Below are 21034 nucleotides of genomic sequence, written 5' to 3' on the forward strand. Positions count from 1 at the left end.
CTAATAAAATGCCTTTGCCTTTTTTTAAATGTAGTTCCATGCTCTATTGCTTTCATACAGATCGTCCTTCTCCACCAAGAAATCTTGCAGTTTCTGATATTAAAGCGGAATCATGCTATTTAACATGGGATGCACCTCTTGATAATGGTGGTAGTGAAATTACCCATTACATTATTGAAAAACGTGATGCTAGTAAGAAGAAATCTGAGTGGGAAGAAGTCTCCAAAGGCGCTGTTGAGAGAAGATTTGGGGTAATTTATAAAATATCTTTATTAAATAGTTTAGTATGCATAAAAAATAACAATATTACATATGTAATGGAAACTGCCACTTGCATAGGTGCCTGTGCTTATGCTCCATTTAGACTACAGAATTACTGGATGAATGTTTCCCATCCAAGTGTCTATGTTATCCCTCACGTGACAAAACAAAAGAAATTGTTCATTGTTGCTACTTAACCTCAGCTGAGCTAGAGAGAAGACACTTTCCTTTACATTTTCCAGAATTATTCATTTTTTTACCAACTGCAAGAACAAACCTAATGACATTTTTATTTATGTTCAGTCCTATGGACATGAAATAAGAGTATCCTCAGGCATCACGTAGAACTGTGTAGTACATAAACATAGGTGTGCCAGTGAGATTGCAAGATAGAATTTAGAGTGAAAAATTCTGCATAACTCCAAAGAAGGTGAATTGGAAAGTAGCCAAGAATTGTTTTAAATCCTCTTTTTCAGGTATGGAATCTTGCAACAAATGAAAAATATCAGTTTAGAGTCCGGGCTGTAAACAAATATGGAATAAGTGATGAATGCCTCTCAGAGAAAGTTGTTATTAAGGATCCCTATGGTCTTCCTGGACCTCCTGGAAAGCCAAAAGTTTTAGATCGCACCAGATCATCTATGTTGGTGACTTGGGAGCCTCCTTTGGACAATGGTGGCAGCCCAATAACTGGCTATTGGTTGGAAAAGAGAGAGGTGGGAGGCGTCTACTGGACACGTGTCAACAGGGCTCCAGTAACAAAACCATCAGTAAAAGGTCTAGAGCACAATGTGCTTCGTTTGGCTGAAGGTGTTGAATACCAGTTTAGAGTTATGGCTGAGAATCTTGCTGGAATTGGCCCTCCCAGTGAACCATCAGATCCAGCTTTGGCAGCAGATCCCATATGTAAGTATATCATTTGTATGACTGTATTAGAGGACTGTATCACAGCAGAACAAAAAATGTGCTACTATTACTTATTTTTAATTTATTAATTAAAATTAATTATTAATAATGAAGTATTAATTTTTAACATTAATCAAAGGCTTTGTTTGCATTAAACTGAAGAGAATAAATCGACACAAAGTTTCCTGATTTTAAAATCTTGAAAATAATTAGCTTTAATTTTAATTTTTCCCTCTTTTATGTACCTAATACTGTGGTTACACCAGTGTAGGCATTGCCAAATAAACTTCAGTTCAGAATCATATTTTCATATTACTGTTTTACCTTACTGTTAAACAGTTCAATATTTATGCCTTGTACCTTAAGTACCCCTTGCTAATATGGGTAATACATGTAATTAGTATGCACATTCTAGGATCTACACTCTGTATACAGGTAAAGAAATGAAAATACTTGCATTCTTCTAGAAACTATCTAGAAAAGTAGGAAGACAAGAAGACAGTAACAGTCAGGTAATTTTTACTTGCTCTTGTTTTGCCAGTTGTGCCTGGTCCACCATCTTGCCCAGAGGTCAAAGACAAAACCAAATCATCTGTAGCACTTGCATGGAAGCCTCCTCAAAAGGATGGTGGGAGTCCTATAAAAGGATATATTGTTGAAATGCAAGATGAAGGTAGTACTGAGTGGAAGAAGGTGAATGAAGGAGACAAACTCTTTCCTACTTGTGAATGTGTTGTTCCCAACTTGAAAGAGCTCAGAAAATACCGATTTAGGGTGAAAGCTGTAAATGCTGCTGGAGAATCAGAACCAAGTCCTGCAACATCAGAGATACCTGTCCAAGATATTCTAGGTGAGAGTTCTGAGAACTGATTTTGGTATTTGTATCTAAATGCCACTTACTGCTGTGAATGTTCAAAAAGGATGCCAAGCAAGCCAAAGTCAGAACAGAATAAACAATTATACAGGAATGTAGGAAAAGATTGACACACATTTTTGAAAGTGTCATGATGTCCATTACCAGGGAATGCTCCATTAGGAAACTGATCAGCACCTACAGTCATACTAACAAAATACTGTTCATTTTATGAAGAATTTGCAGCAGCGAATTTTTCTGGTTTTATAATTCCCAGTTTCCTTTTTGCACAGCCAGCCCTTCTCACACGAACATGCATTCCACGTGTTTCTGGGGGATTTCAGCTCAGTGATGATGGAAGTTTACTTTCAGTAGCTCTTAAAATTTATATATTTAAATATTTTTGCAGAGGAACCAGAAATCTTCCTTGATCTTGGAGCACAGGATTTGCTCTCTTGTCGTGCTGGCACAACAATTAAAATCCCAGCTGTTATCAAGGGTCGTCCAGTTCCTAAAACATTTTGGGAGTATGAAGGAAAAGCAAAAACAGCAGCAAAGGTTAGTAAAAGTAATAGCTTTTTTTCTACACCAGTTTCTAGACATTTAAGCCTATTCCCTTTTACATTTATATTATTTCCCATGTTTATAGGAAGGAGGTCATAATGTACCTGAAGAAGCTCAGGTAAAGCAAGCAATTTTTTTAACCTCACTATTGTAGCATTTTTGAAACATAAATTTTCAAAGTTGATCTGTAACTTCTCTTTTGTTATATAATACACAGGTGAAAGCAAGTGATACACGTTCAGAGATTATCATCCCTGACTGCAACAGAAGTCATTCTGGACGATACAGTATTACAGCAAAGAACAAAGCAGGACAAAAAACAGTGCACGTCAGAGTCAATGTGCTTGGTATGGCTTGCATATATTGAAGTATTCAAATATTAGGGTTTATTTTTTATTATATTTTTTTAATTGTATTTTTCTACATACTTCTGAAAAATGGTGTCTGTTGTACTTTTATCTTAACAGATGTCCCTGGTCCACCAAAAGACCTAAAAGTAAGTGATATCACAAGAGGTAGCTGTAAACTTTCATGGAAGATGCCAGATGATGATGGTGGAGATAGAATCAGAGGCTATGTTATAGAGAAAAGAAATATTGATGGGAAGGCCTGGACTAAAGTCAATCCAAACTGTGGCAGTACTTCCTTTGTGGTACCTGATCTCATAGCTGGCCAAGAGTATTTCTTCCGGGTACGTGCAGAAAACCGTTTTGGAGTTGGCCCTCCTGCAGAAACCATCCAGCGGACCACAGCCAGGGATCCAATTCGTAAGTAAAATTAAAGTCAAACAAATCCTTTAAAACCAGATGGTACTGTATAATGTATTTATTCACACTTCTGTTTTGGTTGTGAAGATCCTCCTGATCCACCTATTAAACTGAGGATTGGCCTTGTAACCAAGAACACGGTGAGCCTGACGTGGAAGCCACCAAAGAATGATGGTGGAGCTCCTGTTACACATTATAATGTTGAATGTCTCCGCTGGGATCGTACTGGAGAAGTGAAAGAGTCTTGGAAGCAGTGCAACAGACGTGATGTGGAAGAAACAAAGTTTACTGTTGAGGATCTTGTAGAAGGTGGAGAATATGAATTCAGAGTCAAAGCTGTAAATATAGCAGGTCCTAGCAGACCTTCAGCCACTGTTGGCCCACTTGTTGTCAAAGACCAGACATGTAAGTACTGATACTAGTAAATACAAATTCCATTTTAAAATCATGAAGTATTTTTGTATGCTATTTTTTCAACATTTTGTTGTAGGTCCACCATCTATTGAGCTCAAAGAATTTATGGAAGTTGAAGAAGGAACAGATGTTAAAATTGTGGCCAAGATAAAGGGCGTACCCTTCCCTACATTAACATGGCTAAAAGCTTCTCCAAAGAAACCAGATGAAAAATCACCAGTGGTGTATGATCAACATGTCAACAAGATCGTTGATGAAGATACTTGCACTTTATTGATCCAACAGTCTCGCAGAAATGATACAGGCTTATATACTATAACAGCTGTAAATAATTTGGGAACTGCTTCAAAGGAGATGCGGCTGAATGTTCTGGGTACGTATAAAAATCTCTTACAATTACATTAATTAATAGCATTCATTTGATACTTGATTAATTCTTCTTTATTAAAATTTATCTTTTAGGTCGTCCTGGACCTCCAGTAGGACCTATTAAATTTGAATCCATTTTGGCTGATAAAATGACAATATCATGGCTTCCTCCATTAGATGATGGTGGTTCTAAGATTACAAATTATGTTATAGAGAAAAAAGAAGCAAATAGGAAGACATGGGTACCTGTTACTAATGAGCCTAAGGAATGCATATTCACTGTTCCCAAGTTAATGGAAGGCCATGAATATGTGTTCCGCATTATGGCACAAAACAAATACGGTATTGGAGAACCTTTGGATAGTGAGCCAGAAACAGCACGAAACCTTTTCAGTAAGTAGAAATAAGCTGTCAAGGGATGTTAGTTGTTTCCATATGCTGGTATGTGTGGAGCATCTGTTAAATACCTCTACTACTTTCTCTCATCACTAAATTTCTAGAATAGCTTGAAGAGTTTTAGCAGTAGTTCCTGGTTCTTAAAAGCATGTGTAGTGCTTAAAAATATTTTTCTCCCTTCTTGTGTTATATTAAAATACAATCTCAATATTTTTAAGGCTTAAATATACAAATAAGTGTTTACCTGATAAGATTCAGCTTACTCTATTGTATTTGAGACATTATTAAACTCATAGCCCATGAAGAATTAATTTCCCGCCTTTAGTTTTGAAAGATAAATTAGTCAGATTAGCTCTGACATAGAAGGAATGTTAGGCTGGCAAGAGAAAATGGTTCTTAAAACAGCAAGTGTTAGGCTGGGCACTAAAATGAGATAGTGATCCACAAAGGCTAGGAAAAAAAAATTGATGATTTTTATTTGAAGGAAGGGTATTTTTCACAGAATTATATGTACCTGAATAGGGGTGAGAAACTGAATGAGGGAAGAAATTTTGTGCAGATGGGTAACCGCCTAGTGCAATGGTGACCATGTGAGTGCATAGCTCTTTTGCACTCTAGCTATTTCCATATATCTTTAACATAATTTTTTACAAGCTATTTTTTTTTCCCTCAGCTGTCCCTGGACCTTGTGACAAGCCAACAGTTAGCAGTATAACACGTGACTCAATGACTGTAAACTGGGAAGAACCAGAGCATGATGGTGGCTCTCCTATTACTGGTTACTGGTTGGAGCGCAAAGAGACCACCGGAAAGAGATGGACCAGGGTTAACAGAGATCCTATCAAGCCTATGGCACTGGGGGTTTCATACAAAGTTACAGGCCTTATTGAAGGCTCTGAATATCAGTTCCGTGTTTCAGCTATCAATGCAGCTGGTGTTGGCCCACCAAGCATGCCATCTGATCCAGCACTTGCTAGAGATCCTATTGGTAAATATTTTAAACATTTTTTTCAAAATTTGAAAATATTCAAATGAGAACATATAATATATTGTTATGCTATATGATGATATTTTTCAGCCCCACCTGGCCCTCCTATACCAAAAGTTACTGATTGGACAAGGTCTTCTGTAGACTTGGAGTGGACTCCACCAGTAAAGGATGGTGGTTCTAGAGTCACTGGCTACATTGTTGAGTTTAAAGAGGAAGGAAAGGAAGAATGGGAACGGGTAGGTTGAAAACCATTACAGAATCTGCACTTCTTCTCTCTGTGTCTATCAAAATGAATTGCTCCAGAAAAAAAAATTCTTTAAAAATGTTTACTATTCAAGTTATTTTGTAAAAGTTTGCACCATAATTATCTTCATATGTTTAAAATACAAGACAAAGCTTGCCCTTCCTCAATATTAAGTTAACTTTGCAATCACCAAATGTAGAATTTTATAATTTCTAATGAAAGATGTGGGAATATATGTAAGTAATATTTGATAAAAAAACCCAGAAGACCTAGTTAGAACTGTCAGAAAAGTAGTCCTCACCGGTATCAGTGTCAAAGCATTTACAACTACTATGTCTCTACATTTTCTTCATTTTTTTCAATAGTGAATTACTGCAAATTTAACTGGTACACACCTTGGCTATTTTTTATATCTCCATAAACATATGGGTGCATTTTTAGTAAGACCTACATTACTGTTTCCAGGTAAAGAGACTTTATATTGGGTTTTGAAAAGAAAAGAACAGAAATCCCTTTTCTTGTTGCTCTCACTTATATGAGTTTATGTGTCCAAAAATACATGTAATTATTCTGTGACCAGACTACTGTAATTGCTGTAACAATCTTCTACGTTAGAGTACATTAAAAAAAAAAAAAAAATCTTCAGAATAGCTTGTAGATCCATGTCCTGTATTTCTCTAAAAATTTCTGAAGAGTTCTGTGTGGGCTAGATCCATGTATGCTTAATACTGTTATGTGATTGTAAATCTGAAATAATATCGAACGTAAGATTTGTTTCAAACTCTGCAAAGAAATTGATGATATCTTGATGCTTGCTGACATTACAATGTTTTCTTCCAGGTAAAAGATAAAGAAATTAGAGGAACCAAGTTTGTTGTGACAGGATTAAAAGAAGGCTGTTTTTACAAATTTAGAGTTAGAGCAGTAAATGCTGCTGGCATTGGAGAACCTGGAGAAGTTACAGACATTATTGAAATGAAGGACAGAATTGGTATTTACAATTTTGATTTACATTTTTAGTACTTCTAACTCAAAGCAAGAAAAAAAATTCATTGACCTTTTTGTTCTTGTCTCTCAGTGGCTCCTGATATTAATTTGGATGCAAGTGTCAGGGACAGAATTGTTGTTCATGCTGGAGGAGTAATTCGGATCATAGCATATGTCTCAGGAAAACCACCTCCAACGGTGACTTGGAGCAGGGATGAGCATGCTCTGCCAGAAGAAGCCAAAATTGAAGAAACAGCTATTAGTTCTTCTTTAGTCATCAGGAATTGCAAAAGGAGTCAGCAGGGTTTATACACTCTTCTTGCTAAAAATGACGGTGGAGAGAGGAAGAAGACAATTATTGTTGATGTGCTAGGTAAATTGCTATTTCAGTGCTTGTGAACAAGTACAATTTCATAAGATTCAGCATGTGTGCTTCAATACTCCATTTTTTTCTTTGCTTTCAGATGTGCCAGGCCCAGTTGGAATGCCACTCCTTACGGAGAATCTAACCAATGACTCTTGTAAATTGTCATGGTTTGCTCCAGAAGATGATGGGGGTTCTCCTATTACCAACTATATAATTGAAAAACGTGAATCTGACCATAGAGCTTGGACTCCAGTGACCTACACAGTTACAAGACAGAATGCTACTATTCAGGGACTCATTCAAGGGAAAGCCTACTTTTTCCGAATTGCAGCTGAAAATATAATTGGCATGGGTCCTTTCACAGAAACAACAAAAGAGATTCTCATTAGAGAGCCAATAAGTAAGAGTATTTTTGAGTTTGGATAACTGTCATATGAGATTAATACACAAGAAGATTCTGAATGTGCAGAGAAAAGAATCTACCTTATTTTTACTTTATTCACAGCTGTTCCTGACCGTCCAGAAGACCTGGAAGTAAAAGCAGTCACCAAGAACTCTGTTACACTGACTTGGAACCCTCCAAAATATAATGGAGGCTCAGATATCACCATGTACGTTCTCGAGAGCCGTCTCATTGGAAAAGACAAATTCCACAAAGTTACAAAGGAGAAAATGCTTGATAGGAAATTCACTGTAGAAGGCTTGAAAGAGGGTGACACCTATGAGTATCGTGTGAGTGCTTGCAATATTGTAGGGCAAGGCAAGCCATCATTTTGCACTAAACCAATCACGTGCAAGGATGAAATTGGTACGTTTCTTTTTCTTATTTCTTTTTAAAATAGTAATTACATTTACTGATTCCTTACTTTTTTGTATTAATATTGCTGACATTTGTGGGCATTGCGTATTTTAATATTGTCTTTCAGCTCCTCCCACACTTGACCTTGACTTTAGAGACAAACTTATTGTCCGAGTTGGTGAAGCTTTCAGCTTGACTGGACGTTACTCAGGCAAGCCTGCACCAAAGGTTACTTGGCTAAAGGATGATATTGTTGTGAAAGAAGATGACCGAATAAAGATCAAGACAACTCCTACAACTCTTTGTTTGGGAGTACTAAAATCTGTCCGTGAAGACACAGGCAAATATTGTGTTACTGTAGAGAACAGCACAGGATCAAGAAAAGGATATTGTCAAGTTAATGTTGTTGGTAGGTTTTACTGAACAACAATATGGTCTGGGATTTTATTTGTGATTAGAATTCATTGCATTTTATAAAATTTAAGTATTGAAATGTGTTCTTTATTACAATAATTTGATTTACTGCATTCTCAATTATACTAAAAAGCTATTTATTAATTCTGAGCACATATTTAACTCTGAATTAGTTTATTCATTAGTTTATTATTAATTTAATGTCTCTACATGCGTTTAGAGAATGTCAACACTGTAGAAAATGTTAATCACCAAATACATTATGAGTAGTAAGGAATTAATTCCAGTATGTCAAACAAATAGGAATAGCCCTGAAGTCTTGATTCTTTATTGTAACTCTGATGTCAGGTTTCTAATTTTATGCTATATTTGCTGTATTGACACTGTTTAATCTAAGTTGTTTTGTGAAGTTCATAAAAAAGCATGAGTATGGTTTATTTTTTCTTAAACAGATCGCCCATCACCTCCAGTAGGCCCAGTTATATTTGATGAAGTCTTTAAAGATCATATGGTAGTTTCCTGGAAACCTCCGTTAGATGATGGAGGCAGTGAAATTACAAATTACATAATTGAGAAGAAGGATGCACACAAAGACTTGTGGATGCCAGTTACATCTGCCACAGTGAAGACAACATGCAAAATTCCCAAGCTGCTTGAAGGAAGAGAATACCAAATTCGAATTTATGCTGAAAATCTTTATGGCATAAGTGATCCTCTCATCTCTGATGAGATGAAAGCCAAGGACCGTTTCCGTAAGTTTTTCATTTGCAATTATATTTGGATACTCCAATCTTTATTCTGTTTGTAATGCTCATACACTCTTTTTTTTCTCCTCATCCCAGGTGTTCCTGATGCACCTGAGCAACCAATCATTAAGGATGTAACCAAAGATTCTGCAGTAGTGGTTTGGAACAAGCCATATGATGGAGGCAAGCCAATAACAAACTATATTGTAGAAAAGAAGGAAACAATGGCTACAAGATGGGTCAAAGTTACCAAAGACCCAATTTTCCCCGGTACAAAGTTCAAAGTACCTGATCTCCTTGAAGGCTGTCAATATGAATTCCGTGTTTCAGCAGAAAATGAAATTGGTGTTGGTGATCCTAGTCCACCATCAAAGCCAATTTTTGCTAGAGATCCAATCGGTAAAGTATCACATTTCATTTCTCATTGAAATTTTAATGCACTCAGTTTCAGTTAGAAAATTATTCTAATAATTTTTTTTCTCCCATTTCATTTTTTTGCTTTTTTAACAGCAAAACCAAGTCCACCTGTTAATCCAGAAGCAGTAGATAAAACTAAAAATTCAGTTGATTTATCTTGGCAACCACCTCGCCATGATGGAAATGGCAAGATAATTGGCTATCTTATAGAGTATCAGAAAGTTGGAGATGAAGAGTGGAAACAGGCTAATCTTACAGCAGATTCTTGTCCTGAAACAAACTACAAAGTCACTGGTCTTACTGAGGGATTAACATATAAATTCAGGGTCAAGGCAGTCAATGCAGCAGGCGAATCTGATCCAGCTCATGTTCCTGATCCGGTAGAAGTAAAGGACAGGCTTGGTGAGTTTAATAAAATCAGATAAGTTTACCTAAGAACAAACTTTTTTTTCCTCATTTTGTAAAAACTTACGTTTTTCATTCCAGAACCTCCTGAGTTAATACTTGATGCTAATATGGCCCGAGAACAGCATGTAAAAGCTGGAGATACCCTGAGACTTAGTGCTGTTATTAAGGGCGTTCCATTCCCAAAAGTTACGTGGAAGAAAGAAGATCATGAGGTGTCACCCAAAGCTGATATTGAGGTTACAGGAGTTGGCAGTAAACTTGAAATCCGTAACACTGTCCATGAAGATGGTGGAATGTACTCCCTGACAGTTGAAAATCCAGCTGGTTCAAAGACTGTTTCAGTAAAAGTTGTGGTCTTAGGTAATCTTTTTGTGTTCCTTCTGTACAACATTTTTTTACTCTATAATTGGAGATTAAGAAATAAAGGAATTTCTGGAAAATATCTATAAACCAAGTTATAAAAAATACACGGTAGAAAGAGGACTAAAAATTATATAAAATGTAATATAATTTATCTTGAAATGTACAAAGTTTTATAAGAAATGCTGGTTGCCAAATAAATAATGGATCCCATTTTTATCAATGTTAGATAAGCCTGGTCCACCCAGAAATCTGAACATCAGTGATGTTAGAAGCGACTCTTGTTATATCACTTGGATGGAACCAGAAGATGATGGCGGCTCTGTCATTACCAACTATGTGGTGGAGAGGAAAGATGTAGCTTCTGCACAGTGGGTAGCCATCTCATCATCCTCCAAGAAACGCAGTCATATGGCTAAATATCTGATGGAAGGCACTCAGTATCTCTTCCGAGTTGCAGCTGAGAATCAATATGGTAGAGGTCCATATGTGGAAACGCTTAAGCCTATCAAAGCTATAGATCCACTGCGTAAGTGTTTTTCAATGATATGATTTGTTTTGTTCATATGGGATTTGGTAATTTTGAGGTTGTCCTGTTGGTATGAACATGATGCACTGGTACCATAGAGTTTTCATCCTAGTAACCATATTGGTTTTGTATCTTAAAAGATCCTCCAGGGCCACCAAAGAATCTGCATCATGTAGATGTTGACAAGACTGAAGTTTCCCTTGTTTGGAATCGACCAGATCGTGATGGTGGTGCTGAGATAACTGGGTATTTGGTGGAATATCAAGAAGATGGTGCAGATGAATGGACTAAGTTCCAGACAGTCCCTATGCTAGACTGTGTTGTTACAGGCCTACAGAAAGGAAAAATATACAAATTCCGTGTGAAAGCTCAGAACGTTGTTGGTCTTAGCCTTCCAGATACAACTATACCAATAGAGTGCCAAGAAAAATTAGGTAATTTTTGGTTTTTCATGTTGTTTCACTGATTCTTTCTCTTTTTCTATAAGCATTTGCCCTGAGAATATAATTTCCATTTTTCTCTATTTTCAGTACCTCCATCTGTGGATCTAGATGTGAAGTTAATTGAAGGTCTCGTTGTTAAAGCTGGCACCACAGTGCGCCTTCCAGCGATTATGAGAGGTGTGCCAGTTCCCACAGCAAAATGGGTTACTGATGACACTGAAATTAAACCAGATGGCAAATACAAGATTGAGACTGACAATTACTCAACTGTGCTTACTATCAAAGACTGTGTAAGAAAAGATACGGGAGAATATCTACTCACAGTATCTAATGCAGCTGGCAGCAAAACTGTGGCTCTGCACCTTACAGTTTTGGATGTTCCAGGCCCACCAACTGGTCCTATTAATATTCTTGAAGTAACACCGGAATATATGGTTATTTCTTGGCGTCCTCCTAAAGATGATGGTGGGAGTCCTATAATTAATTATATTGTTGAGAAGCGTCAATCAAAGAAAGAAACCTGGGGAGTGGTTAGCTCTGGAACAAGTCACACAAAAATTAAGGTACCACGACTGCAGAAGGGCTGTGAATATATTTTCCGCGTTCGTGCTGAAAATAAGATAGGCATTGGTGCACCTCTGGATTCAGAACCAACAGTTGCTAAATACATGTTTGATCCACCATCCCCACCTGGTAAACCAACTGTTTATGATATTACAGAAAATGCTGCAACAGTGTCTTGGACTCTACCAAAATCTGATGGTGGAACTCCAATAACTGGCTATATACTTGAACGTCGGGAAGCATCTGGTAAATGGGTGCGTGTCAATAAGTCACCTATACTTGATATGAAATACAGAGTCACTGGTCTTTTTGAAGGCAACACATATGAATTCAGAGTTTTTGCCGAAAACATGGTGGGCTTAAGCAAACCATCTCCAAGCTCTGATCCAATAAAGGCATCACGTCCTATCACTCCTCCTGGACCACCTATAAATCCAAAATTAAAAGACAAAACTAAAGAATCAGCTGATCTTGTGTGGACAAAGCCCCTCAAGGATGGTGGCAGCCCAATTCTGGGATACATTGTGGAATGTCAGAAAACTGGAACTACACAGTGGAATAGGATTAATAAGGATGAACTCATTAGACAGTGTGCTTTCAGAGTACCTGGATTAATAGAAGGAAATGAATATAAGTTCCGAATAAAAGCTGTCAACATTGTGGGAGAGGGAGAACCAAGAGAACTACCAGAAACTGTACTTGCAAAGGATATTCTTGCTCCTCCAGAAGTAAGCCTAGATGTGACCTGTCGAGACTTAATTACTGTCCGAGTAGGTCAAACAATACATATTACTGGTAAAGTAAAAGGTCGACCAGATCCTGAAATAACATGGTCTAAAGATGGCAAAGTACTAGTCCAAGAAAAGCGTGTTGAAATACTTCATGATCTACCTAATGTTGAACTGCAAGTGAAAGAAGCCAAAAGATCTGATCATGGCAAATATATAATAGCAGCTAAGAACAGCTGTGGACAGGCTCAAGCTTTTGCTGTTGTTAATGTACTTGACAGACCTGGACCATGTCAGAACCTGAAAATAAGCTATGTCACAAAAGACTCTTGTATGATCTCTTGGGAGAGTCCAGTGGATAATGGTGGCTCTGAAATTACAAATTACATAGTAGAATACCGTCAACCAAGTCAGAGGGGATGGTCAATTGTCTCCTCTGATATTACTAAGCGACTAGTAAAGGCAAATCTTATAGAGAACCGGGAATACTTCTTCAGAGTTTGTGCAGAGAACAAAATAGGTCCAGGTCCTTGCATTGAGACCAAGACTCCTATCCTTGCTATCAATCCTATTGACAAGCCTGGGGAGCCAGAAAATCTTCACATTGCAGAGAAAGGAAAGACATTTGTATATCTGAAATGGAGAAGGCCAGATTATGATGGTGGAAGTCCCAATTTAAGTTATCATGTTGAGAGAAAACTGAAAGATTCAGATGAATGGGAAAGAGTTCACAAAGGCAGCATTAAGGAAACACACTACATGGTAGATAAATGTGTGGAAAATAAAATTTACCAATTCCGAGTTCAAACCAAGAATGAGGCTGGTGAAAGTAACTGGGTAAAAACAGCTGAAGTTGTCGTGAAGGAAGATCTCCAGAAACCAGTGCTAGATTTGAAATTAAGTGGGGTTCTAACTGTGAAAGCAGGTGACACAATTAGAATTGAGGCTGGAGTCAGAGGAAAACCACAGCCTGAAGTTGTATGGACAAAAGACAAAGATGCCACAGACCTCACCAGATCTCCAAGAGTCAGTATTGAAACAACTTCTGACACATCTAAGTTTGTTCTCACAAAATCAAGGCGTAGTGATGGTGGGAAATACGTGATTACTGCAACTAATGCAGCTGGTAGCTTTGTAGCATATGCTACTGTTATTGTCTTGGATAAACCAGGTCCTGTACGAAACTTGAAAGTCACTGACATTTCAAGTGATAGATGTACTGTTACTTGGGATCCTCCAGAAGATGATGGTGGTTGTGAAATACAGAACTACATCCTGGAAAAATGTGAAAGCAAACGTATGGTTTGGTCTACATTCTCTTCCTCTGTCCTTACAAACTATGCAAAAGTTACACGCCTCATTGAAGGTAATGAATATATATTCAGAGTGCGTGCAGAGAATAAAATGGGCACTGGCCCACCAACAGAAACACATCCAATTATTGCAAAAACAAAGTATGATAGACCTGGACGCCCTGACCCTCCAGATGTTACAAGAGTTAGCAAAGAAGAGATGACTGTAGTTTGGAATCCACCAGAATATGATGGTGGCAAATCAATTACAGGATACATTTTAGAGAAGAAAGAGAAACGGTCACTAAGATGGGTTCCTGTTACTAAAACGCCAATCCCAGAGAGACGCAAGAAGGTTACTAATCTCTTCCCTGGTCATGAATACCAGTTCCGTGTCAGTGCTGAAAATGAAGTCGGACTTGGAGAACCAAGCTTGCCATCAAGACCTGTAATAGCCAAAGACCCAATAGGTAAAATACCATTGAATTTTTCTGTATTATTTCAATATTAACATAACAGGTTGCTAAACTGTACACTGTGTTCTAATCTGTAATTTTTATTGTCTTGCAGAACCACCTGGTCCTCCAACAAACCTGAGAGTGGTTGATAGCACAAAGACTTCCTTAACCCTTGGCTGGGGAAAACCAGTGTATGATGGTGGTGCTCCAATTATTGGATATGTTGTGGAAATGAGACCAAAAGTTGAGGGTGCTGATCCTGAAGCAGGATGGAAACGATGTAATGTTGCTGCTCAAGTGATTCATACAGAATTCACAGCTACCAGCCTGGATGAGAAACAATTGTATGAGTTCAGGGTTTCTGCCCAAAATCAGGTTGGCCTTGGCCGACCAGCAGAATTGAAAGAAGCTGTGTCTCCTAAGGAAATTCTTGGTGAGTTTTCCCATCCTCTTTTGAGGTGTTTACACACAACCTTTATTTGCTTTAGGCTTATTTCATTTCATATGCAAAACCTTGCATTTTATTTCTTTGTTTTTCAGAACCTCCTGAGATTGAGTTGGATGCAAGCATGAGAAAGTTAGTCACAGTCAGAGCAGGATGCCCTATTAGACTTTTTGCCATTATTAGGGGTCGCCCAGCACCAAAAGTCACCTGGAGGAGAATGGGCATTGATAATGTTATCAGAAAAGGACAAGTTGATCTGGTTGACACTATGGCCTTCTGTGTCATTCCCGATTCAACACGTGATGACTCAGGCAAATATTCATTGACACTTGTTAATGCAGCTGGAGAAAAGGCTGTATTTGTGAACGTCAGAGTTCTGGGTAAGTAATGAGAGAAATACCTCAAGACAATTTTATAAATGTTTTGAATGATTCTTGCAGGAATATTTATGACCCCCAGGTATGACAGTTTTTGAGCACAACTGTATCACCTAACACTAACTCCCTCCATGTAGAAAGCTTTTAGCCCCCTTTAATTTTTACTTACTAAAGAAGAAAATACTAACATAAATTGAAATTTCTTCATAGATACTCCTGGACCTGTGTCAGACTTCAAGGTTTCAGATGTTACCAAGATGTCATGCCATCTTTCATGGGCACCTCCAGAGAATGATGGGGGTAGCCCAGTGACTCATTACATCCTGCAGAAACGGGAGGCTGACAGGAAGACCTGGGCAACAGTCACAGCAGAACTAAAGAAAACTAGTTTCCAAATAGCGAATCTTGTACCTGGAAATGAATACTTCTTTAGAGTAACAGCAGTAAATGAATATGGGTCTGGTGTTCCAAGTGACATACCAAAACCAGTTCTAGCATCAGATCCACTAAGTGAGTATGCCTTCATGTATATTTTATGTTTGCCTTCATGGATATTTTGTTTGGTTTTCTCTAATTTTAGTGAGATTTTGCAATTTTTGAGTTAGTGCTTCTAAATTGAGCTAACTACTCAAGGATAAAAATAAGTATTTCTGTGTCAGTTTCTTTCAAATAATATGACCAATGAATATAGTACCTTTGAAATTATTACGAGTTTCGCTCATTTCTGTATTGTCCTTGTTGAATTAGCATGGATAGCATCCAATATTCAAGAGTAAGAAAATCTTGGAAATTCAATGTTTACCATCTTTCTTTTTTCCCCTGAAAGGTGAACCTGATCCACCAAGAAAACTTGAAGTTACTGAAATTACAAAGAATAGTGCTACTTTAGGCTGGCTGCCGCCACTTCGTGATGGAGGCTCTAAAATTGATGGATACATTGTTAGCTATAAAGAGCATGATCAACCAGCAGATCGCTGGACAGAATATTCAGTTGTTAAAGATCTCTCCATTGTTGTAGCTGGTCTGAAAGAAGGAAAGAAGTACAACTTTAGAGTGGCAGCTAGAAATGCTGTAGGAGTAAGCTTGCCAATAGAAGCTGCGGGAGAATATGAAATTAAAGAACAACTCAGTAAGTAACAATTTAAATACCACCTAATATACTGCTTTAATAATTAAATGAGCGAGATATACAGTTCTTTGAGTCACAGAAAGACATTTGCTTTATGGAGATATCTGGAGGATTGTGATTAACTGTACTGAATATTTTGACAGATCAGAAAAAAAGTGAGAATTGACCACTAATTTAGAACTATTAAATAATTTTTCAGGTATGGTTTCAGTTGGAACCAGAAGATAAGAATTAGGGAGAAATAACAAATACCTTCAATGAAGTTTAAATGAAAGAGAAAAAGTGTCAGACTCATAGTTTGAGAGATAAATGGGAAAGTGGGAGCTGTTTTAATATAAGAGAAAATAAGTGGTTTATATTGTAAAGTTGGTTGAGAATATAAACAAAAATCAGGGAGGACAGGTCAGCCTATCTAAGGTGGCAGGGTTCTTGAGGCACATGAAGATGTAGGGTAAGGGCAAGATTAGTAGAATCTTCTTAATTTGGGACGTGTGAAGAGAAAGAGAGAAGTACAGAAATAGGAGAACAAAAACTAGCCAGTGGAAGGAAGTACACTAAACATGCTGTCAGGTTTCTTTTGGAAAAAAAAAAGAAGTAGGAGAAAAATAATTCAAGGATACAGAAAGATTGACTGTGCAAGCAAGTTTATCTCAGTGACAACTTCAGTTTTCTTCTCTTTCATGTTTGTCTTGTAGAAAGTCAGCAATAAGTGATTTTGCTTATTGGTTTCAGATAAAAAGAGGATTTATATTTCATGCATTAGTAGTGCAAAAATTTCTACATAAATGTGTGTGAAAACAATCCAAATTCATAAATATTCTCTTATAAACTGTACAATAATGTAAAAGTAAGACTGAAATGGATATTGTCACCTGCAGAAACTGAAGTTGTCCATAAGAGGAACCTAAATTAAAGATTTTCTAGTCATTTCTACAGGTGATTCCACTTAAGAGAGAAGCAGAGAAGTTTCACATGAAAAAATAAGAAAAAGTAATTTAATATGTCACAGAAGTTGAATTTATTTGCCTGTGTGTGATTTGTTTTTACAGTCCCACCTAAGATTCTGATGCCTGATCATGTTCACATTAAAGCTGGAAAGAAACTGAGAATTGAAGCTCATGTATATGGGAAGCCTCAGCCAGTCTGTAAATGGTTGAAAGGAGATCAAGATGTAGTTACATCTAGTCGCCTTGCTGTGCACAAAGCAGAAAAGTCTTCTGTTCTTATCATTAAGGATGTGACTAGAAAAGATACTGATTTTTACACTCTTACTGCAGAAAATAGCTCTGGTACTGATAGTCAGAAAATCAGAGTGACAGTCATGGGTATGTTCCATTTGGTTGTTTTTCAGTCCAGCTTTATATAAAGCTGGTTTTAGTATATTCTAGTGGTTGTAATCTTCTTTCATCCCTTTTTTCTTAATATACTTGTTTTGTGCAGATAAACCAGGTCCGCCACAGCCTCCATTTGATATTTCTGAAATAGATGCTGATGCTTGCACTCTTTCATGGCATATACCTCTTGAAGATGGTGGCAGCAACATTACAAACTATGTAGTTGAGAAATGTGATGTAAGCCGAGGAGACTGGGTAACAGCTTTATCTTCTGTCACAAAGACAAGCTGCAGAATTGGAAAACTGATTCCTGGAGAAGAGTATATGTTCCGTGTTCGTGCTGAAAATCGTTTTGGGATTTCTGAGCCACTTCCTTCTGGCAAGATGATCGCAAAGTTCCCATTTGGTATGCCAGTTTTTGATAGCAGCATTTCTCTATTTAATCTTTCTAGTAAGAAAACATACAATTTATATCTATCTTTGTATTTCTTTCTAGATGTTCCCAGTGAACCAAAGAATGCACGTATTACCAAGGTCAATAAGGACTGCATTTTTGTTGCTTGGGATAAACCAGACAGTGATGGAGGCAGTCCAATTACTGGTTATCTCATTGAGCGCAAAGAAAGGAACAGTTTGCTGTGGGTGAAAGCTAACGACACAGCTGTGCGCTCCACAGAATACCCTTGTGTGGGCCTCATCGAAGGTCTTGAGTATACTTTCAGAATTTATGCTTTGAACAGAGCTGGAGCAAGTAAACCTAGTAAACCAACTGAGTTTGTCACAGCAAGAGCACCAGTTGGTAAGCCAATACCAATACTTTGCAACAGACTGCTTTTATGATAATTTTCAGTTTATCTGCAACTTATTTGATCTTTAGTTTTCCCTTCTGTTTATATTTTCATGTTTATTGTGACTTCACTCTGATTGCACTGTCTAGGTATGCAGTAAATAGGATCCAGTAATATTAAAGCCATTTTTTAATGTGTTAACTCATTTTTGGGAAAATATACTTTAATGTGTTTTTATTTGCCATAGATCCCCCTGGAAAACCTGAAGTTATTGATGTCACTAAGAGTACTGCATCACTGGTATGGACAAGGCCAAAGCATGATGGTGGTAGCAAACTTATTGGCTACTTTGTGGAAGCTTGCAAATTACCTGGTGATAAGTGGGTTCGGTGCAATACAACTCCACATCAAATACCCCTAGAAGAGTACACTGTGACTGGTTTGGAAGAAAATGCTCAGTACCAATTTAGAGTAATTGCCAAGACAGCAGTTAACATTAGCCGACCTTCTGAACCTTCTGATCCAGTGACCATTCATCCAGAAAATGGTAAGAAATGTAAAAGCATTTGATAGTTCTGGTAAGAGTCTGTACATGTTGGGAACTAACACTCATGTGAAGAATGAGACATTTATCACTTACTAGATTGATTAACTCTTGGACTCTTTCCCTTCAGTTCCTCCCAGAATAGAGTTGGATCTGTCTATGCAATCACAGCTTACAGTAAAAGCTGGAAGTAATGTGCGTCTGGAGGCAAATTTATATGGCAAACCAATGCCAGCAATCACCTGGAAGAAAGAAGGAGAAATTTTAAAGCCATCTGAAGGTGTTAAGATCACCACAAAGAGAAATCTTGCTACAGTTGAGTTGTTCAGTGTTAACAGGAAGCAAACAGGAGACTACACTATTACTGCTGAAAATGCAAGTGGATCAAAGTCAGCAACCATTAGGCTTAAAGTACTTGGTAAGATAAAGACTGTCTATTAATAAATAAATTTCTAATTAAATAATATAGCAAGAGATGGAACTATAACAATGTGATGTTTATCGTCCTAGATAAGCCTGGCCCACCAGCCTCTGTCAAAATCAAACATATGTATGCAGATCGTGCAATGCTTTCTTGGGAGCCTCCTCTGGAAGATGGAGGTTCAGAAATTACTAACTACATTGTAGATAAGCGTGAAACAAGCAGACCTAACTGGGCCCAAGTCAGTGCTAATGTACCCATTACAAGCTGCACAGTGGAGAAACTAATAGAAGGACATGAGTATCAGTTCCGCATTTGTGCTGAAAACAAATACGGTGTTGGAGACCCCATCTTAACTGAACCAGCAGTTGCTAAGAATCCATACGGTAAGTGCTTTGTGGAATAGTTTCATTAGTCACTGGGTTTTTGTCTACACCTATGAATGTGAACATAATTTTCAAATAAATCTCCACAGATGTACCTGGACCTTGTGATCCACCAGTAATTAGCAATGTAACAAAAGACTTTATGACTGTTAGCTGGAAGCCACCAGCTAGTGATGGTGGATCCCCAATAACTGGTTATATACTTGAGAAGCGTGAAACGAAGGCTCTTAACTGGACGAAAGTTACCAGAAAGCCTGTCATTGAGAGAACGGTTAAAGCTACTGGACTCCAAGAAGGAACAGAATATGAGTTCCGGGTGATAGCATTGAATAAGGCTGGACCTGGCAAGCCTAGTGCACCATCAAAAGCAGTGTATGCTCGTGATCCTCAATGTAAGCTAAAAGTCTCAGATATTTTCTGTTATTATTTCCAAATACCATCATGCCGCATTTAGTATGCTAACTTAATGTTATTTTAATTCCCAGATCCTCCTGGCCCACCTGCTTTCCCAAAAGTGGTTGATACTACACGCAATTCAATAAGCCTGTCATGGAGCAAACCAGCATATGATGGAGGAAGCCCTATTATTGGTTATCTAGTGGAATCAAAAAGAGCTGACACAGACAACTGGGTCAGATGCAATCTACCCAAGAATTTACAGGCTACACAATTTGTGGTAACAGGGCTGATGGAAGATACAGAGTACCAGTTCCGTGTTTATGCTGTCAATAAGATTGGATACAGCGATCCTAGTGATGTTCCTGATAAACACACTGCCAAAGACATTTTAAGTATGTTCACTGAAAACAAACTGCCTTGTTGACTTTTGTTTCAATTTATGGGATGAGTTTCAAAGACACACTTTGTCACAGGTCACAGGCGCAGATTAATTTGGAACATGTTTTTAGTCAAAAAATGTGGGCTAACAGTGGCTAATTTGGAAGAAAACAGGGCAGTTAGGAACAGAATAGAATTTGGCTGGTGTCTGCCTTTTTCATTTGTGTGCTTTATAGCCTTCTGCCTCCCACTGGATAGTCAAGATTTTTTTCTTTTTCTAATCCTAAAATTAGAATTTTCAGATCTCTCATTTTTCTTAAAACTTTCAGTCAACTTCATATCCTCTAAATAATTTGAAGCCAAGATTACTATTCTAAGCAGCTGTGTGATTGATTATATGACACTTACTCCTTAAGAGACATGCTGGCTTTTGTATGCATTTTGCTGTATGTACAAAAGAATTGCTTCACAAAACTGTCTTTTTTGAAGAAAAGCAGTAGAGTCCAGGAGGCTCTGAAACTCCTTTGAATTCTAGAGAAACTAGGAGCCTTTCTAA

The 21034-nt window shown here is 37.6% G+C and overlaps 1 protein-coding gene across 20 annotated transcripts in view; it reads left to right on the top strand.

Annotated features, from left to right (window-relative positions):
* LOC138112916 (titin-like) overlaps nucleotides 1-21034 on the top strand; it is a 241572-nt gene that overhangs the window by 170227 nt on the left and 50311 nt on the right. For all 20 annotated transcript variants that reach the window (XM_069020545.1, XM_069020525.1, XM_069020531.1 and 17 more), the window contains 36 exons: nucleotides 61-251; nucleotides 738-1167; nucleotides 1709-2017; nucleotides 2430-2578; nucleotides 2670-2702; nucleotides 2802-2931; nucleotides 3052-3351; nucleotides 3439-3756; nucleotides 3842-4138; nucleotides 4228-4527; nucleotides 5204-5518; nucleotides 5609-5757; nucleotides 6606-6756; nucleotides 6844-7125; nucleotides 7217-7519; nucleotides 7625-7927; nucleotides 8046-8327; nucleotides 8785-9084; nucleotides 9175-9477; nucleotides 9589-9897; nucleotides 9982-10263; nucleotides 10493-10792; nucleotides 10933-11226; nucleotides 11323-14289; nucleotides 14390-14710; nucleotides 14818-15102; nucleotides 15310-15609; nucleotides 15926-16228; nucleotides 17278-17553; nucleotides 17669-17968; nucleotides 18059-18361; nucleotides 18598-18897; nucleotides 19025-19312; nucleotides 19405-19701; nucleotides 19791-20093; nucleotides 20187-20492. In XM_069020545.1, coding sequence (XP_068876646.1) covers nucleotides 61-251; nucleotides 738-1167; nucleotides 1709-2017; nucleotides 2430-2578; nucleotides 2670-2702; nucleotides 2802-2931; nucleotides 3052-3351; nucleotides 3439-3756; nucleotides 3842-4138; nucleotides 4228-4527; nucleotides 5204-5518; nucleotides 5609-5757; nucleotides 6606-6756; nucleotides 6844-7125; nucleotides 7217-7519; nucleotides 7625-7927; nucleotides 8046-8327; nucleotides 8785-9084; nucleotides 9175-9477; nucleotides 9589-9897; nucleotides 9982-10263; nucleotides 10493-10792; nucleotides 10933-11226; nucleotides 11323-14289; nucleotides 14390-14710; nucleotides 14818-15102; nucleotides 15310-15609; nucleotides 15926-16228; nucleotides 17278-17553; nucleotides 17669-17968; nucleotides 18059-18361; nucleotides 18598-18897; nucleotides 19025-19312; nucleotides 19405-19701; nucleotides 19791-20093; nucleotides 20187-20492 — 12579 coding nt within the window. The remainder of the gene's footprint in view (nucleotides 1-60; nucleotides 252-737; nucleotides 1168-1708; nucleotides 2018-2429; nucleotides 2579-2669; nucleotides 2703-2801; nucleotides 2932-3051; nucleotides 3352-3438; nucleotides 3757-3841; nucleotides 4139-4227; nucleotides 4528-5203; nucleotides 5519-5608; nucleotides 5758-6605; nucleotides 6757-6843; nucleotides 7126-7216; nucleotides 7520-7624; nucleotides 7928-8045; nucleotides 8328-8784; nucleotides 9085-9174; nucleotides 9478-9588; nucleotides 9898-9981; nucleotides 10264-10492; nucleotides 10793-10932; nucleotides 11227-11322; nucleotides 14290-14389; nucleotides 14711-14817; nucleotides 15103-15309; nucleotides 15610-15925; nucleotides 16229-17277; nucleotides 17554-17668; nucleotides 17969-18058; nucleotides 18362-18597; nucleotides 18898-19024; nucleotides 19313-19404; nucleotides 19702-19790; nucleotides 20094-20186; nucleotides 20493-21034) is intronic.

Source organism: Aphelocoma coerulescens, chromosome 7 (assembly GCF_041296385.1).
Source record: "Aphelocoma coerulescens isolate FSJ_1873_10779 chromosome 7, UR_Acoe_1.0, whole genome shotgun sequence".
Classification (NCBI taxonomy): domain Eukaryota; kingdom Metazoa; phylum Chordata; class Aves; order Passeriformes; family Corvidae; genus Aphelocoma; species Aphelocoma coerulescens.